The 17,242-nt window shown below is 34.4% G+C and overlaps 1 protein-coding gene across 3 annotated transcripts in view; it reads right to left on the bottom strand.

Annotated features, from left to right (window-relative positions):
• Positions 1-1,046: 1,046 nt before the first annotated feature.
• LOC140436660 (CUE domain-containing protein 2) overlaps positions 1,047-17,242 on the bottom strand; it is an 81,761-nt gene continuing 65,565 nt past the window's right edge. For 2 of the 3 annotated variants that reach the window (XM_072525664.1, XM_072525663.1), the window contains exon 5: positions 1,047-17,020. In XM_072525664.1, the coding sequence (XP_072381765.1) occupies positions 16,658-17,020 (363 nt within the window). In that variant the 3' untranslated portion in view covers positions 1,047-16,657. The remainder of the gene's footprint in view (positions 17,021-17,242) is intronic. The other variant, XR_011950299.1, reaches the window with a different exon arrangement.

Here is a 17,242-nt window from a genome sequence, read left to right as displayed (position 1 = left end):
AGCTTCTTGAAGAGATATAGAATCTTACACGGAAATTTCTGTGGTCATGGCTGCAGCAAAATCAGCGTCAGTAAACTTCTGTCTGTTTATAGGAACTATGCCACATTTTTCAAACCCCTTTACCGCAATAGTTGGAGTAGCTGCTAGGATTATTACGCAAGAATCTTTCGATCACTTATGACATAATAAGTATTGAAGGGCCCCATGAAAGAAACATCGAAAATGGGTGCAGCTTATGACTACAGTGGGGTGGGGGGGATGCAAACTATAGTTGTACAGTTGTATGATTTTCTCTAGCCCTTTCAATGAAATCTAGATTATAGACCTTATTGTTTAACGTAGCGCCAGTTTAACATCCATGAACCAGCTTGAAGCAAACTTTGGGTGCTTCCAGGGACTTTAGAGTCGCATGACTTATCTAATTATATGTATTAACTGATTTTAAGGTTCTTAAGATGGTAATTGATTGGCGATATTGATTTTGAAAGTATATAAAAGTTGATTTAAAAAGTAACTGAAGCCGTACTACTAATTTTAAAAGTACACAGGAACAGTGGCGGCTAGTGATAATTTTGTTGGGGCGCTGATTTGAGAATACAAAAAATAAATAGGTACTTACCATATTTTTCAACCATTGCGACGGTAAATGGATCAGGAAACTACTGCGACCATATCAATATTCATTAAGATGAACTTAATTTTTAAAAGTCGAGATTTTTGTCTCAGAACAAAATGTCGGCTACTTAATTGAAATATAATTCCGATTTTGATTTTACGGAGTATAAGCTTGGACTATTGAAGGCACCTATAAAGAAGCTGGTTGCTTTTGAAATCTGGTGCTACAGACGAAGAGTGTGACGAATTCTGAAGCTCTCTTTAGAAAGAGAAAAGAACCTGAAATGCTGATCACGATAAAAAAAACGAAAAATAGAGTACTTTGGACATATTATAAGAAATAATGAGACATGCGGATTACTTCAGTTGTTTATTAAAGGGAAAGTGGTTGTGGTTGTGGTGGAAAGTGGTTAATTAATTCATAATTAATGGTTAAATAAATCATGTTAATAATTTGGTGAGCAATCTTGTCCTGCTATATAAAACACAACTTCTAAACTAACGTTTATTTTTCACGTTAAGGTCCAAATAGTAAAAACTTAAATAAAATAATGTATATACTCATTCAACTGAGTTAGTACTTATAAATTTAAAGCAATCATTCAAGCGATAAACAAGATTAATTCAAAAACTATGTTTTGACTTTGTTTTTTATTTTCCTTTAGTTATTTATTATATAGTTGTGTTTTACACCTAATAACCACATCAATACATACTATCCAAAAAAAAGTTCGCAGATCCACTCAAAAATTTGAACTAAGTCTTGCTAAGTTTTTGAACAAATCTCAAATCACATTAAATCTAAATTAGTCAGATTGGGAAGCCATTTTTTTAAATTTCAATATTTATTACCGAGTTTTACATTTGTGATTTTTTTTTGTTTAAAATTACCGTGTCTCGACAGCTTCTTCATGTATTTTATATAAAGGCATTTGATATGAACAATTTTTTGTGGAGAAGTTGATCAATTAAACTTATCACTATGCACTGTTTATATTAGGTAAATTAAACATGTTTCTTTTAAAAATTTAAGAACACTGTCAAAACGGTTTGAAACAATTTCTTCTTAGGTTGAGCTTGTTTCTAAAAAAATCATACTGGCAGTAATCATTATCGCGCGCTTGATGGAAAGGAGGTATTACAGTAGTGGCATACTAAAGGGTTTTTTAGTTTTTGCTTTATTCCACAGGTCTGCTCAGAAGTCAGAAGAACATGCTGCTTTAGCGGTCTGGTCTCCTTTTTCGTTTCCCAATATACCAATATGAGATAGAGTCCAGATCATTGTGACTGTTATGCTAGCAGAATACAGTTGGTTACATATGTTATGTATTTCCTGGACTGGTGGATTTTTTGAGAAGATGCATCTTATGAGAGAATCGGTAGAATCAGTACACATGGCAATTGTTTTGCTTTCATTTGAAGTAGGGTGGATTGATGTCTTTAATGCTTGGAGTATTCTATATAATTCTGCGGTGTAAATACTACAACTTCTAGGTTATCGCACAGAGCTTATTGTCATAGTTATTGTGGACACAGCACAGCCACAACAGTCTTCATTCTTGGACTTGGCATGTTTTAGCGAAAGATCAGTTAATGAGTGCGTAAAAATCAACTCAAAGACAATTTGGCCATTAGTTATTATTTTGATTACCATCTTGGCACAAAATCACTTAAATGACCTCTACTTTCTCAAGCTTTCGGTAGTATTCTGTTAGTTTCTTCTATTCTTCTTCCAATATTTGTATTTGGAGCTCGAGATAGGTCTACCCACATATTTGGTTTATTTTGTTTGCCGTTTTCCGCAAACTGAGGGTGCTTCTCTAATATGTGCGCTTTTTATAGTATTTATTTGCCTCCGTTCTGTCAGTTGGTCTGAATCGGTGTTGAAATTGTCGGTGCGCCTGAGAAGAGGTTTCGTATTTCGTAGCGTTGAGTTCCACATACTGTTTAGATACAGACCTTCCGTTTTACTTAGTTAAATTGTATCGACTGTTTTTGGTTTTCGATTGCCTCTCTGTGCAACGATTAATATGCAATGGAACAACAAAGCGTAGGATAAATACGCGTTTGACTGAACACCAGGAACTGCCGACTTGGTCAAATGTCAGGAAGAAATAACTTCAGAACACGGTCTATAAACCCGAAAAATTTTATATCCTAAAAAATACCAGTCACTTGTGGACTATATGGATAACAGTGATTTCTAAATCCACCGTTAATAAATATTATCAAACAGTAGAATAAATCATTTTCTATATGGTTATTCGAACCAGAACACAGAAATATTTTCCAGTTTTTTTAGTCGCTTTAAAACAGCTGAGTTTCTCATATTATCCATATTATTATCGTTGCTGTTATCGACGTAACGTTATGATAATATCGACTGTTGAAATTCAAAATAATGGCAATAAAAATAAATATTCTTAATAGAGGAAAATCACAGAGGGTATATTATTATTAATATACAGTAAAAAATGGTCTAAATTATCAAAGCTACCGATACAAATGGTTAAGTACCAAATTTTGGTACATTAACTATAGACATTTCTACAAAATTAACAAATACTTATTATTAAAAACGCATACAATGCTAAAAACTAAAATATAAATAAAAAATAGGTGCATCATAACATATACAGAATCACTTAATAACCGGGACACTGACTAACACGGAATTATGATATTAAAGTTACATACCAGATACAGGATATTAAAGTTATAACAATAATTTAGCAGTGTGATATGTCAGCTACTTTTTCACGTATAAACATAAATGAAAAATACATAATGAATGTGTTCCTCTATGTAGTCACCGCTCTTCAATAATCGTTTTAGTCACTTAAACAATGAGTTTTTTACAGAAAATATCAGTTGTTCTGAGTTCAGTATAGGACCCTAATAGTTTCTCTTCGATGTAAAAACTAACTTAACAGGTTGGCTGACAACGTCCAGTATACTGGACGCAAGAGTTTCTAATGAGAGTCCACGTCCAGTTAACTGGACGCCCATTTAATGTTAAATATACGTGTTCCTTTAAACGGTGGTATCTAGCACTGCATAAAAGATTTTGAAACATGCTAAGATTTGCGCTAGAAATATTTTACTTAACCGATATTTTCGGCTTTGAGTTTTCAATATGCGCCGTAAGTCTTTTAAGCACTTGAAAACTTTTATTCAGTTTATTAGGTTTTGAATTGATTTCAGGGATTATGTAGATTATAGGTGGTTTCGTGACTTTATCAGAGTATAAGAGAATTTTATTTAGAGTCATTTGTAGCATATATTGTTTTAGGTAGAAATATTTATGATTTTAGTTTTATTGTTTCTCTTGGGTATGAGTTCGTGTAAAATGGAGTAAAACAGAAATATCCTTTTGTGTGTTTCTTTGCAGTATTATTATCCCACTAAGTAGATTATATCAGTATATTATATGATGTAGCCAGATTACATACTATTTTAATGGGAATAATCCACAATTGAAATTTATTGACGTCTCAATCTCCACTTCGCAAATTGTTCTCAAAATACAATCATTAATAAATTACACAAATTTTGTTTTTTGTTACTTAGTGAAAAATTCTTCTACAACTTTAATTTTATCTGACTCATTTATATTGCCAATATTGCTGAGTTGTGTTCCTGGGAAGACTTTATTGTAAGATAGTTCATTCGATTACATGAAATCAACTTGAGAATATCCGTCAGAAAAAATTCAAATGCTATCCCGACATGGAATTTGGTATTTGGTCTTGCATTTAGTTTACTCTCAATAAACAGCAAATTCTAATTTTATGTTTGATTTTAAAAAACGTAAATAATGTATCCTCGTTTCTTATATGAATTTTCATATACTATATGTACATATAGTATATGAAAATTCATATAAGAAACAAAGGAATATACATTTAAATAAATTTAATCTATCTTCGATATGTTACTGACTTACTAATACTGGTATTTTCTTTTTATTAACTATTATTTTAACCGTCAATTGTAGCGTATTAGAAAAGTATTGGGACAACTCTAGTGAAGATGAATGGGATTTTTCTAGTAATGATGACGTAGCTGACAAGAACTACTGCCCCTCACATGCATCTAGTAGAAGCAGTTTGAACTCGAACAATGCAGCAGGAAATGAACCCTATACCTTTCTATGACTCTGGTAGCCAAAATGAAGATCCAGTAGCAGATAATTCTCTAAGAGTATTGACGAGTCTATGATAAACTTTTTTTTTAAATCTTTAAAGAGAAGAAGAAAAATCTGCATACAGACACCTGTGACTCAGCCCGGTAGTGTTAGGTTCCTAATACCCGAAGTTGTGCCAGGACAAGATACCCGAGGGAGTTAGACCTTTAACATTTTGTCACGTCACCACCCCGAGACGGTCGGCGTCCAACTAAAAACCTCTCCTCTGTCACAACAGACATCAGGATGGAAGGGCCGGTTAAGGCAAACATCTCTCCTGATGCCCTGCTAGCACCAGATTCCCATTCTTTCTGCGACACATTCATCGAGGAAACCACACCCACACGAACCACCAAAGACTTTCAACCCCCCGCCTTAGCGAGGCTACTATCTCTCTCGCGTCGTCTGTCTCTCATTCGCTTTTATTTCGGCCTGTGACAGTCTATTTAGACTCTTTTGAGAAACGAAAATTTTCGGATCTGGTGGACATTTTGCAGTTACTAAAAGACCTATTTGTACAAATACATTTTGTAGATTAATTAATAAATCAATTAAAAAAACTACATACACACATAAAGATAAGGACACATAGGTAGAACACATAAAGATAGGACGTCTAAGGTGGGTAGGCCATGTTATGCGGATGGAGCAAACCGACCCAGCTAGAAAAACGCTCCTTGATAGACCTATTGGTCAAAGAAGAAGAGGAAGACCCAGAACAAGATTCCTAGATAACATCGATGAAGACATGAGAAATATGGAAATACGTGCTTGGCGGAGGAAGGCGATGGATAGGGACGACTGGAGAAAAATTCTTGGGGAGGCTAGGACCCACACAGGGTTGTAAAGCCAAAATGATGATGATGAATTAAAAAAACTGAACTGGACACTTAATTTAAAGAAAATCATTGCTTAAATGACCAAAACTTAATATTGAGTGGTTCGGAAGCCCTATATAACATGTTCTCTGTAAGGAACACTTATTTTCTTTCCATTTATGTTTACGTCTTGAAAAATAACTGCAACGTAACAACATTAAATTATTTGTATTACCTTAATATCCCCTACATGATGTAATATTAAGTATTATTATTTAACTCCCAGTTATGAAGTAAAACATTGTATAATATATTATTAGAGAGCAAGAATTTACAGGTAAAATAATATCAATCATTTAAGAACCAACTTGTATAAAGAATAAAATAAAATAATCAATAAAAGCAAAAACATGTTTTTTAAAACATGTACAGTTTAAAACATGATTGTGACATAGATATATGCTATGAACACTATTAACCATACAATCATCATCAATTTTACTGATACTGATTAACAATACCATTAATTTTATAAACTTTTACCTCAGCGAATAAATGTAATTTTAAATAAATGTAATTTTAAATGTAACAAACGCCAATTATGGTGTAGTTTCGTCGCGAATATTTTAAAAGAATCCATTTTAGCTGTATTGGTTAAGTAAATCGTGATAACGCAGTGGCGTGCACAAGTCTCTCCCTATATAGCGGATAACACTAACACTTAACAATACCTAACACTTCGTAAATACGCCATTGAAAAGCTTCCGATCGTTTCGTCGATCGGAGGACTTCGGTAACTCGAGGCGAAAATACTCCATTTCGTGAACGTCACCATAAATGACGTTTATTGTACAATGTCATAACAATGCATGAGGTAACAAAACAAAACACCAAGAGTCCAAAGTAACACTTTATATTTATGAACTGTATCAAGCCAAAAACAAGGTATTTTAAAGGTCAATTCCATTTATCAAGTAATTTCATATTCAATAAATACAGTATATAAATTTCGCGCCAAAAGTAAGCACTTCAAACAGTTTTTATCACATCTTGAATGCCTAATGAAAAATTTATTTCCTTTTACACTGTTATTTTTGATACAAAGGGTTAAAATTCTCCAATTCTCCTTAATTGTTTATTGAACTGTTATTTTTAACAAATGAAGAGAGCAGACACCTTGAAAATGGAACGGACACTTTTTAAATACCGCTTAACAAAATTTCTTCGCACAAAAGCCTCCCACCAATACTAGCTCCTTTTTCAAAATAATGTTTTCCCTATATTAAACTGTTTATGCAATCTTACCTTTCATTCTACGGTCTCGTTTTTGGCTTAATGCAAGTCCATTTGCCACATATCATACCTTTTATATCTTATCTTAAACTGTAGTAAACTAAACGTAAGAATTTCACTGGTTACGTTAACACGGTCTTCTAAATTTCACTGGTTACGTTAACATTCTGTCGAATTATTGCACTGTGTGTTATTGCCGTTAATGCCATTAGTTTTGTGTTATATTTTTACTTAGGTGACTCACAAATCCTGACCTGACGGCCGCAATATATATTTTTTTTCTATTTACGTCTGCTCAAAGAGACAGAAGATCCGCTAAATTTTAATACAGTTTGATAATTCGATTAGTCTGTTTGTTGGATTAGGAATCAATAATTTCAGACCAATTTTCACAGAAAAATCAAGACAACTAAAAAAGTCTTGAGAGACAGTACTATTAATTAAATATTTGACTAGCTTAATATACTTATGATAGTAATACTAAAAGTGAACATCAAACACGGAGCAAGTTGTTAAGTGAAGAAATGCTGGTTCTAAACTTTTATCACATAGAAACAGATGACAGACAACAGACGGGGGTAATGAATATGTGAAGATATCAGAAATTGGCGTACAATTTATGGTCGGTTCTATAGATGATATCGTGGTTGCGGGTGCAAATCCCAACAAATATAGTCAGTGAATTAATTCAATTGTTATAAGAATGTAACAAAAAGCCCTTTATATACTGTCTATCAGCCAAATGGAATAAATTAGCTAATAAATAAATAAGTATTCGAAAAAACGGTCGAACACGTCGATTATTATTTATAGTTGCGCATTTTTTTCCATAAAAACTTTTTATATGGGGTGTATCAGATAACGGTGGCCAATACCAACTTGCTTATTTTAAATAGAATACCCTGTATATTAATGAATTTTTAGATTCCTCAGATCATTTTAGACATTTTTTGAATGCAATGTCCTATAACTATCTTTGACTGTTTCGAAAATATGAAGTAAAATGCAAAAATTCACATTTAGAAAAGAAAATTATTTATTTGTCGAAAGTCGCTACCACTGTCTTAATACTTCTTGCCCATTTAGGTCTTGGTAATGATAAAGTAAGCAAAAACTATTTAAGCATTCATTTTTATTGATATGTTAAAAAAAAACAAAAAATTGTTTACTTTGGTTTAAAACGCCAATGTTTTATTGTTCCATGACAGAAGTAGTTGTCAGTGCTACAGTCGTTTGAATTTCATTAACAACAAGCCAGAAAAATGGTTAATTTAACAGAAATGCACAAAATTACAATTATACAGATGATTGGCTATGGAGATAAGACACGGACGCAAATGGAAGTAGCTCGTTTATTTCACGAACCATTTCCTGATTTGCAGCACATATCTGAAGGGACAATTAATAAAATAGAGAAGCAATTCCACGAGCTGGGCCATGTTAGGAAGATAAAAAAAGAAGCTGCCAATGCCATAAGTGAGGATACCAAATTGGCTGTTATGCTTCCGTTTGAGGAACAACCACATACTCGTACATCTGTTCGAAAAGCAGCCCCAGTACTCGATATTAGCTATTCATCGGTTATTCGAATATTATAAGAAAACAAAATGCATCCCTACAAAATTAAACACACTCACCTCATGGAAGATGATTTTGACAGCAGAACGTACTTTTATGAACAAATGATGGCAATGTTAGACAGCAATGTGATCCAATTAAAACATGTTTTGTTTTCTGGTGAGTGCACCTTTACTCTTCACGGTCCTGCTAATCGGCAAAATTGCCGCTATTGGTCCAGGGAAAACCCTCACTGGATGAATGAAGGCAATACTCAATACCCTGAGAAGGTTAACGTGTGGGCAGGAATTATTGAAGATCAGATCATAGGTCCCTTTTTCATAGATGGCTATTTGAATGGCGACAATTATTTAGCATTGCTCCAAAATAATGTAGTGGCAACGTTGGCCAAATTGTATCCTGATCCAGGACAACCGCAAGTTCCAGCGAATATGATATGGTTTCAACAAGATGGAGCACCGCCCCACTACCACATCCATGTCCAGCAGTACCTCAACCAAATATTTCCAAATCGGTGAATATGGAGTCGAGGATCGATGGAATGGCCACCACGATCCCCCGATTTTACATCGTTAGACTTTTTCTTATGGGGATATGTGAAAAGTATTGTATACAAAACTAAACCCACTGACTTAGCAGCTTACTTACGAAGACGAATAACGCTTGCGATTAGATCGATCACATTTGAGATGTTGAGTAACGTTAGAAAAAATTTCTATTCACGGTTAGGATGTTGCCAAGACGTTCATGGGGAGCATTTTAAACATCTCCTACCTTGACATAATTGTTTAGATTTGTATTATTTAGAAGTTTTTGAATATGTTGTAGCGACTTTCGGCAAAAAGATAATTTTCTTTTATAACTGTGAATGTTTGCATTTTACTTAATATTTCCGAAACAGTCAAAGATAGGTATAGGACATTGTATTCAAAAAATGTCTAAAATGATCTGAGGAATCTAAAAATTAATTAATATACAGGGTGTTCCATTTAAAATAAGCAAGTTGGTATTGGCCACCGTTATCTGATACACCCCGTATAAAAAGTGTTTATGGAAAAAAATGCGCAACTATAAAATATACTAATTGACGTGTTCGACCGTTTCTTCGAATACTCCCTCATTTATTTATTAGCTAATTTATTCCATTTGGCTGACACACAGTGTATAATCGTTTAAAGGTGGATGTATGAAGACACTGTGTGACGATAAAAACATGCAGTATTTTTAGTACAATTTTGTTGTTGGCTTTTACAGGCACAACAACGACATTCTAAACGAATTTAAAACTACTTATCAATAAAAAAATGTCTCGATAATACTCGATAGCAAGCTCACAGGCTCTTTAATTTTATTGATAGCTGCACATAAATCACTGTATATTCTATACGAATAAATAAAAGTAAAGTATCGAAATGTTTAATCGATAACAAATCAGTAGTATCGATACGATAATTTGATTTAAATAAATTTGAAATCGACACTTAATATAAATATATCAAAGACTTTCACAATATTACTTTCTCAAATTACAGAAAAGCAGAAATCGATATAGTAGTAACCATTATATGCCAAAAGTAATGTTTTTGTATAAAATAATTGATTAGATCAGTTTTCTTGTGAGCGCATGACCGCATTCACATCTACTATGGAAAAATAAGGGTTCTAATATCACTATCCGCCTCATTCCTTGAGCCCTTGTCAGAGCGTGGTGACACTCTAAAAACTCTTAGCCTACTGTCTCTATTAGCTGCGATCCTTTGCCAGATGGAGAGCTTCATGTAGAGATTTTCTCACGAGAGTCTTCATTTGGTCTGCCCATGATGTTGGAGATCTTTCTCTCGGTCTTCTGCTGCCCTTAGTTCCATAGTAGACGTTTTTCTCGCTATATCTTCTTCTTCCTCTTTATAAGCATTGTTCATTGGCGGATTAATACTTCTATGAAAGGTTGTCACTTTATTTTTTGCGCGGTCGTGCGAAATTTCTTCTGCCGATTGGTGACTTATCTCTTGCTATTTTGATGACACGGGTCTGCTTATGTGGTTATTTCGTTTTTTTTTCTATTTAGTATCCATTCGCTTATACACTGTCATCATAATCATCATCATCCAGCATTCATTTATCACGTCCACTGCTGGACATAGACCTCCCTTAAACTCCTCCATTCTTTGCGATTTTGTGCTTTTTGTTGCCAATTTTTCGTGATACGCCTGATGTCGTCAGCCCAACGTGTAGGTGGGCTTCCTCTACTTTAAATGCCAATATACAGATAAAACAAATACAGATTTACCCCAGGTAAGTAGGTTGCGTCCAAAATCTCACACTGATTTATCAGTCTGTCCCAAGGATTCTGGGGGGGCGGGGGGGAGGTGACAAAAAGCTGACTATACGGAAACCCAAAAACCCCATAACTCTTTATACACTGTATGTTACATTTTCTTCTAATGTCTTCACTTCTCTTTCGATCTCAGCATATTTCCTGTAATTCTTCTCAGTACACTCATCTCTGTTGTTTTCAGTAGCCTTTGTGCTGTGGCTGTGTCGGGTCTTGTTTCTGAGGCATATGTCACTATTGGTCTTACACTGGATTTATAAATTTTTGACTTTTTCTCAGTGTTAATGTATCTCTTCCGCCGTACAGTGTTATTAAGGCATCATGTCCGTTTATTTGCTTTTTGTACTAGAACTCTCACTTCTTTGTCCATAGCTGGTCAGTGTAATTCAAAGGTATTATACTTCCATCGCTTGTTCAATACTGATGCCACCAATTTCTATTTTACATTTGTTTGGTTCTTTGCTGATTAATATTGTTTTAGTTTTCTGAGATGAGATTGTCATATTAAATTCTTTGTCAAATTCTCTGTCAAATCTGTGGATCAGTCTTTGCAGACTATCTTCACCTTGGGCTATCAATATTGCGTCGTCTGCGTAACAGAGTATTTTTCTTTATTTTCTTTCTTTGTTCTCCATTCTGTATCCTCTTCCTTTGTTAACGCTTTTGATTTCATCCATGATTAAATTGAAGAGCATAGGGCTCAATAAGTCCCCCTGTCTTATTCCGGTGCCTATTTCTATAGGTTTTGTAAGTTGTCAAGTTCCAGAACTTGAATTTTTTTAATCAGTATTTCAGCTTCACGCTTTCATTTTTCATTTTTATGATTTCAGTAGTCTTAGCCTTCGAAATCCTTAATTTTTCTTGAGTTTCACATGCATATAATAGATGATTCTTTTTTACTTCTTCTTCATTTTCCCAATGATTTACTACAAAATACGTCATTCAGACAAGCTATAGCAGTCTTAGCCTTCGACTAAGGTCCCTATTTGTCATATTCCATGTATCTTTTTGCCACATACTCCATATCTTTTTTATCTCCGGAGCTCACGAACGCCGCCATATAAAATTAGAGAAAAGTATAGTAAATTGTTGTTTTTTCCTGATCCAGGGATCATTGACGTTGATGGGTTAGTGATTGCTGCCAATACAGTCGATGTGTTGTTCCATATGAGCAATTATTAGTTACATTTCGATAAGGAATCTGTGATAAAGTCCGGCAGAAATGGAAATGATGATTTCGCATTTTCTAAACCAAAAGCAAATATACCCCCTGTGTACTGCGAACAAAGAGCAAAACGTTGATCAAATTTTGTTGTAACAATTTCGATTATTGAGCGTTAAATCTCATATTTTGGTCTTACTGTCAAATTTAAAGAATTTTGTCAAGGACGTGAACGACTGTTTGGTAATCAATCCAGAAAGAATGACGAAATCTCTCGAAGCTGGAACAATTTGTAATCGTGCAGCTGTTCAAATTCTTAGATTTTAAAAGTTGTTACGAATTAAAAATTTAAATGTTATTTATTATTATTTTTTAAATTTCCCTAATGCAAAAACCAATTTAACTCTGTTTTGCTATGAGAAAGCACTGCAGATAATTAAATATTTTCAGTAATATCGGATTTTATGGTTTTGTTCGTAGATTGACATCATCAAACGAGTAAGGTTCATGAAATTATGTACGACCAATACCTTTATATTTTCGACTCGAATTTTTTAAAACTTCACCTATAAAACCGATTTTATTAGATCAACAAACAACACTTAATATTGATCGATCACAACAAAGTTTTAGGAGAGGGTAACACTTTATATCATACTACTATAACACACGTGAGGTTTAAAATTCCAAAAGTCTGCCACGATTACTTACAATGTTAATTTTATTAACAGACAGTGTTTAAAATAAAGTGGTACATTATATTTCACACTAAACTGCTCTGAATAGTTCTGAATTGTTTTGAATCGTCTTGAGCTGTTTTTAGTTACCCTTATAGTCACGTTGCACGTGCCATTTTGCCAACGTTGCAAAATGGCAATTAGTGAGGTACAATTTGACAAAAGAAACTTTATTCTCTTGTCAGCATCAGCCTCTTTTAAATCCACTGCTAGACATAAAGGTTTTATACAAAATTCTCGCTTGTGTGCTGCCTGTAACCAGCTTCTTATTGCTATAAGCTGCTGCTTATTTTTTGTACATCATCCGACCATTATGCTTCGTCTGCTTCGCCTATATGTCCTTAGTTTCTTTCGCCGGCACATTTCCACTTCAGTTTACACGAAAGATCTTGTCTTTCAACGTGACACAAGCTGTCCACACTTCCCCAGGAACATCATCCGGTTTAACTGCTTTACCTTTCTTCATTTTTTGAAGTGCTTGAACAACTTTGTTACCAACCTCGTTTGTTATTTTGATTTTCTGTCAAATTCTTCATTTAATAAAGTGGCAAGGTACTTTTTCCATCGATTCTTGAAATCCTTTTCGTGAACTAGTATTTTATTATTTTCATCTCGGATACATCTAATCTGATTAAAATCTTCTGCTTTCTTTGCTCTATATTTGGCTATTTTATGTATCTTTACTTTCCCTGGTATTGAGTTGATCGTATAGATTTGTATATGCTTCTGCTTCGCTTCTTTTTTGGCGAGCTTATAGTTTTGAAGATCTGTGTCCGAGCTAGTTTCCTGCCACTGTCTATATAATTTTCTTTTCTTTATTTTTTACTGAACTTCGATTGACCACCACCAGGTTTCTTTATTCTCACACTTCTTTCCTGCGGGTTTTCTAAGTATTTCAATAGCAGTATCTCTAGTAATACTGGCTATATACATCCAAATTGTATTAGGACTTCCTTTCATGTACATTTTTTTCTACTGTTTTTGCCCTGGATAGATCTTCTTTCTCATCTTTTAACATCCACCACTTGATTTTTTGTGGTCCTCTCCGATATTTTAGTTTAGCTTCACTTTCATCCTTGTACAAGATTCATCTAGCTTATTATGTATCTACCCTGCATCCACAGCATTTGAATTTAAATGTTTTCGATTATATCAATGTAAGAATAAATCACTCGTGCTTTATTTGTTTATGTTTAAATTTAATTATTTGACTTTTTCCAATTTCTAGTTTCCCTCGAAGCACTTTTAAGCTTTTGTTATCCTCTATAATTTGCTGCATTTTTCATATTCTATCTTATCAGATCTTATTATATTGCTTTATGTAATTCTTTATTCATTTTCTTTAGCTCTTGTTCATTAGAGTTTATATTTTCATTCACATTTTTATATTTTATTGTATTTTATTGTGGTTTTGGTTTCGTCGCCAAATTTTTCTTTGTTGTTCTTCTTCTAGTACCGACTCGAATAATGAAGGTTGCCTATAACCATTGCAAATTCGTCTCGACCGTACTTACTATTTCTAAGTATATGGCCCAAATATGCTGTCTTTCTCCTTTTAATGATGGTCAAAACTTCGCTGTCTCTTCTCATTCTGTGTAAAAGCATTTCGTTTGTAATATGATCGATCCATAGTATTTTTCAAAATTCTCCTAAAAGCCACATCTCAATAGCTTCCAGCTTTCTCATTAAGTCAACATCTTTGTTGTTTTTAAAAATGTACTCTTCGTCGAATTTCTGTGAGACATATTCGAATTAGAAGACGCCCCTTAAAGTCAAAATCTAGCATTATAAATTGTTTCTACATTTGAAGTCAAACGAGAATTGACCTAGACGATTGCATTTTTTCTCAATTCGAGCTCTCCATTCTCCTACACGTGTTTTGAGGTTTCCCTAAGTGAGGAAGACTTGTGGTAGTTTAACTAAAATGAAATGCTGTTTATCTAAACGGAGAAGCTCGAATTGAAAAGAAATGTAATGAAATTAAATGCTGTTAAGATAAACGTTTCATTTCAATTCAAGCTACCGCAAGTCCCCCTGATGGAGGTGAAAGCTCAGGCCACGTGTGGAAGAATGGTGAGCTCGAATTGGGAAGAAATATTTCTGACGGCGGGATTTTGATTGGAGAGTGGAGCAGAAGATATTTTATTTACGAGACGTCTCCATGTCGAAAGTAACCGGATGCCGCCAACTCTTTTATTGAGACAATTAGACTTTTTTTAAATTTCCATGGCTATGGTTTTGGGGTTTTCAAAATCAATTTTGTGACCTGTATGAAAATGGAATGTTCATAAATCCTATTTTCGATTTGTACGATTTTTTTGGTCTATATAAGATCGGGGGCAGTCTGCACAAGGAATTTCATAAACTCCGTGTTAATTTGGAATGTTGTCTTTGATTGATCGGACAAGAGATGAAAGTTTTTGTGGGGGGGTATATATTTTCTTTATTCCTCTTGATTTAAGAATTTTGTAGATTTTGTCAGTGACACCTTTGATGTAGGGTCTGAGTCTTTCGGTTGAGATTGAGTGGGAGATTGCTGTCTGTGGGTGCTCCTATTGACTGTATGTCTGTACTCCTTGAATTGAAGGGCGGTGTATTGTTTCTTGATCCTGCAGATGATGGATTTTATTCTTCTAAACTTTGTTGGAAAGTAGCTTTTTATAGTCTTCCACCCACGTATCTAATACATCCTCTTTTGTATTGAGTATATATCCATCCTTATTTTTACACATTTTCAGCCTATGCAATATCTACCAATCGGAATTTACCAACTGTTACAAGCAAGCCAGAGAGTTTCGACCAACCAAGACGAATCTGGACAACACTCAACAAAATAGGGATGAACTATGGAAGGTACACAGATTCACTTTTCAGGTGCGGAAAAATTACTCTCTCCTACGACTGCTGTGCTAAAAGACACTATTACACACCTGGTGGAAGACTGCCATATTTGATCCTACTGTGACAACCCATTTGATTTATTAGTTGCGACAAAACAGTCAATTGAATATATTTGTAACCTAGATGTTTGTATTTATTGTACTAAGATTATATGTAATATATTCTTCATTATATTTATATACAAGACTCTCTGTATATGCAACTTACCTGCGATGTATTCACACGCCATATAAATAAATATACATACTATCATACATAATAATTATACATATTAGGAAATCCTAAAGAACACCAGCTGTTACCGAAGAACAATCTGAGAAAAGCTTTCCGATAAATTTGAGAATGTCTTCATTCCGGATGAAGCTTGTTTCAGCTGGGTAATAATCATTTACAGATAAGACGAAACAGAAAACGATACAGAAATACAACGTTTACTACGGATGTTACTAACGGTATCCTCAACAAATATATAGACCACATCACTCATCTTATGAGTTGTGATTATAAAAAGACTATGCTCAATTCCATACTTGGATGTACAAGAACTTGGCTGGAGCAAGTATAGCAATCGTGGCAGTTTTCCATTGATTAACTCAATAAATCATATGTGACTTTATCTATTTGTTTCATTAAACCTCACGTGAGTCATTCAAGAGCTGTTTGTCCTTTACATCTATAACACAGTCAAAGGATTATTTTTATGTTTCAAATCCAGCACTCTTACCTAACACTTGCTCCCTATAGCTAGTTAAAAGTGGTTACATCCAGATATATACTTAACGTACGTTTCCTACCAAACATTGAAACTCTACCTAAAAGCATCCTTTTATAAGGACTTGTAAACCTACCTAAAACCTTCCGTAAGGATTCAACATAATAGACATTACACAACAGTACAGAGTATTCTTCGAATAAGTGATGATCAGATCGTAAAACCTTCGAGGTGGGATATTTAAGAGGAACTAAACTACAAACCGAACTTAAGTCGCTTGTTAAAATGGCCAAGCCCGTTGCGGGTGAGTCGCAACATTTGGGTTACGGAGTGTGGCCTTTCTTGTTTTTCTTTGTAGAAATGTCGTCGACGTCTTCCCCTTTTTTGACTTCGGTGAAGCGTTCGCCCTTCAAACTGACTATCTTGTTGTCCCGATAGCGTACCATCTTCTTGGGCTCGACTTTGGGAGCGACGGGTCGATGCTCTTTGGTGAACGCGTCTTTGTCGATGTAGGAATAACGCTCGATGATACGATTTTTCAGCTCATCGTCATCGATGGTTCTTCGAGCGACTTGGATTGTTAGCGGAGTGTTTTGGTTCAAGCTTTGGCCGCATTCTTGGCGATCGATGATGATTTGGGTGGCTCGGTCCACGTCACCAGCTGCTATGGTAAGACAATGTTTCATCTGAAACGATATAAATGCATCTAAGTTCAAATAAATATTTGATAGCTCTCTGAAGAATCAATATACATTTAAAGTAAATATTAGCTAACGCCGGTTAGTTAATATTTACCAGTTAATCGACCAGTTATATGAACATATAAAAAAATGTTTACACGAAGCAGCATTTGAAGTAATGGGATACTACATAAAACCCAAGGTAAACAAACCATGCTGGTGGAAACT

The sequence above is a fragment of the Diabrotica undecimpunctata genome, chromosome 3 (genome assembly GCF_040954645.1).
Source record: "Diabrotica undecimpunctata isolate CICGRU chromosome 3, icDiaUnde3, whole genome shotgun sequence".
NCBI classification, from domain to species: domain Eukaryota; kingdom Metazoa; phylum Arthropoda; class Insecta; order Coleoptera; family Chrysomelidae; genus Diabrotica; species Diabrotica undecimpunctata.
This window is presented reverse-complemented; position numbering and strand designations above follow the sequence as displayed.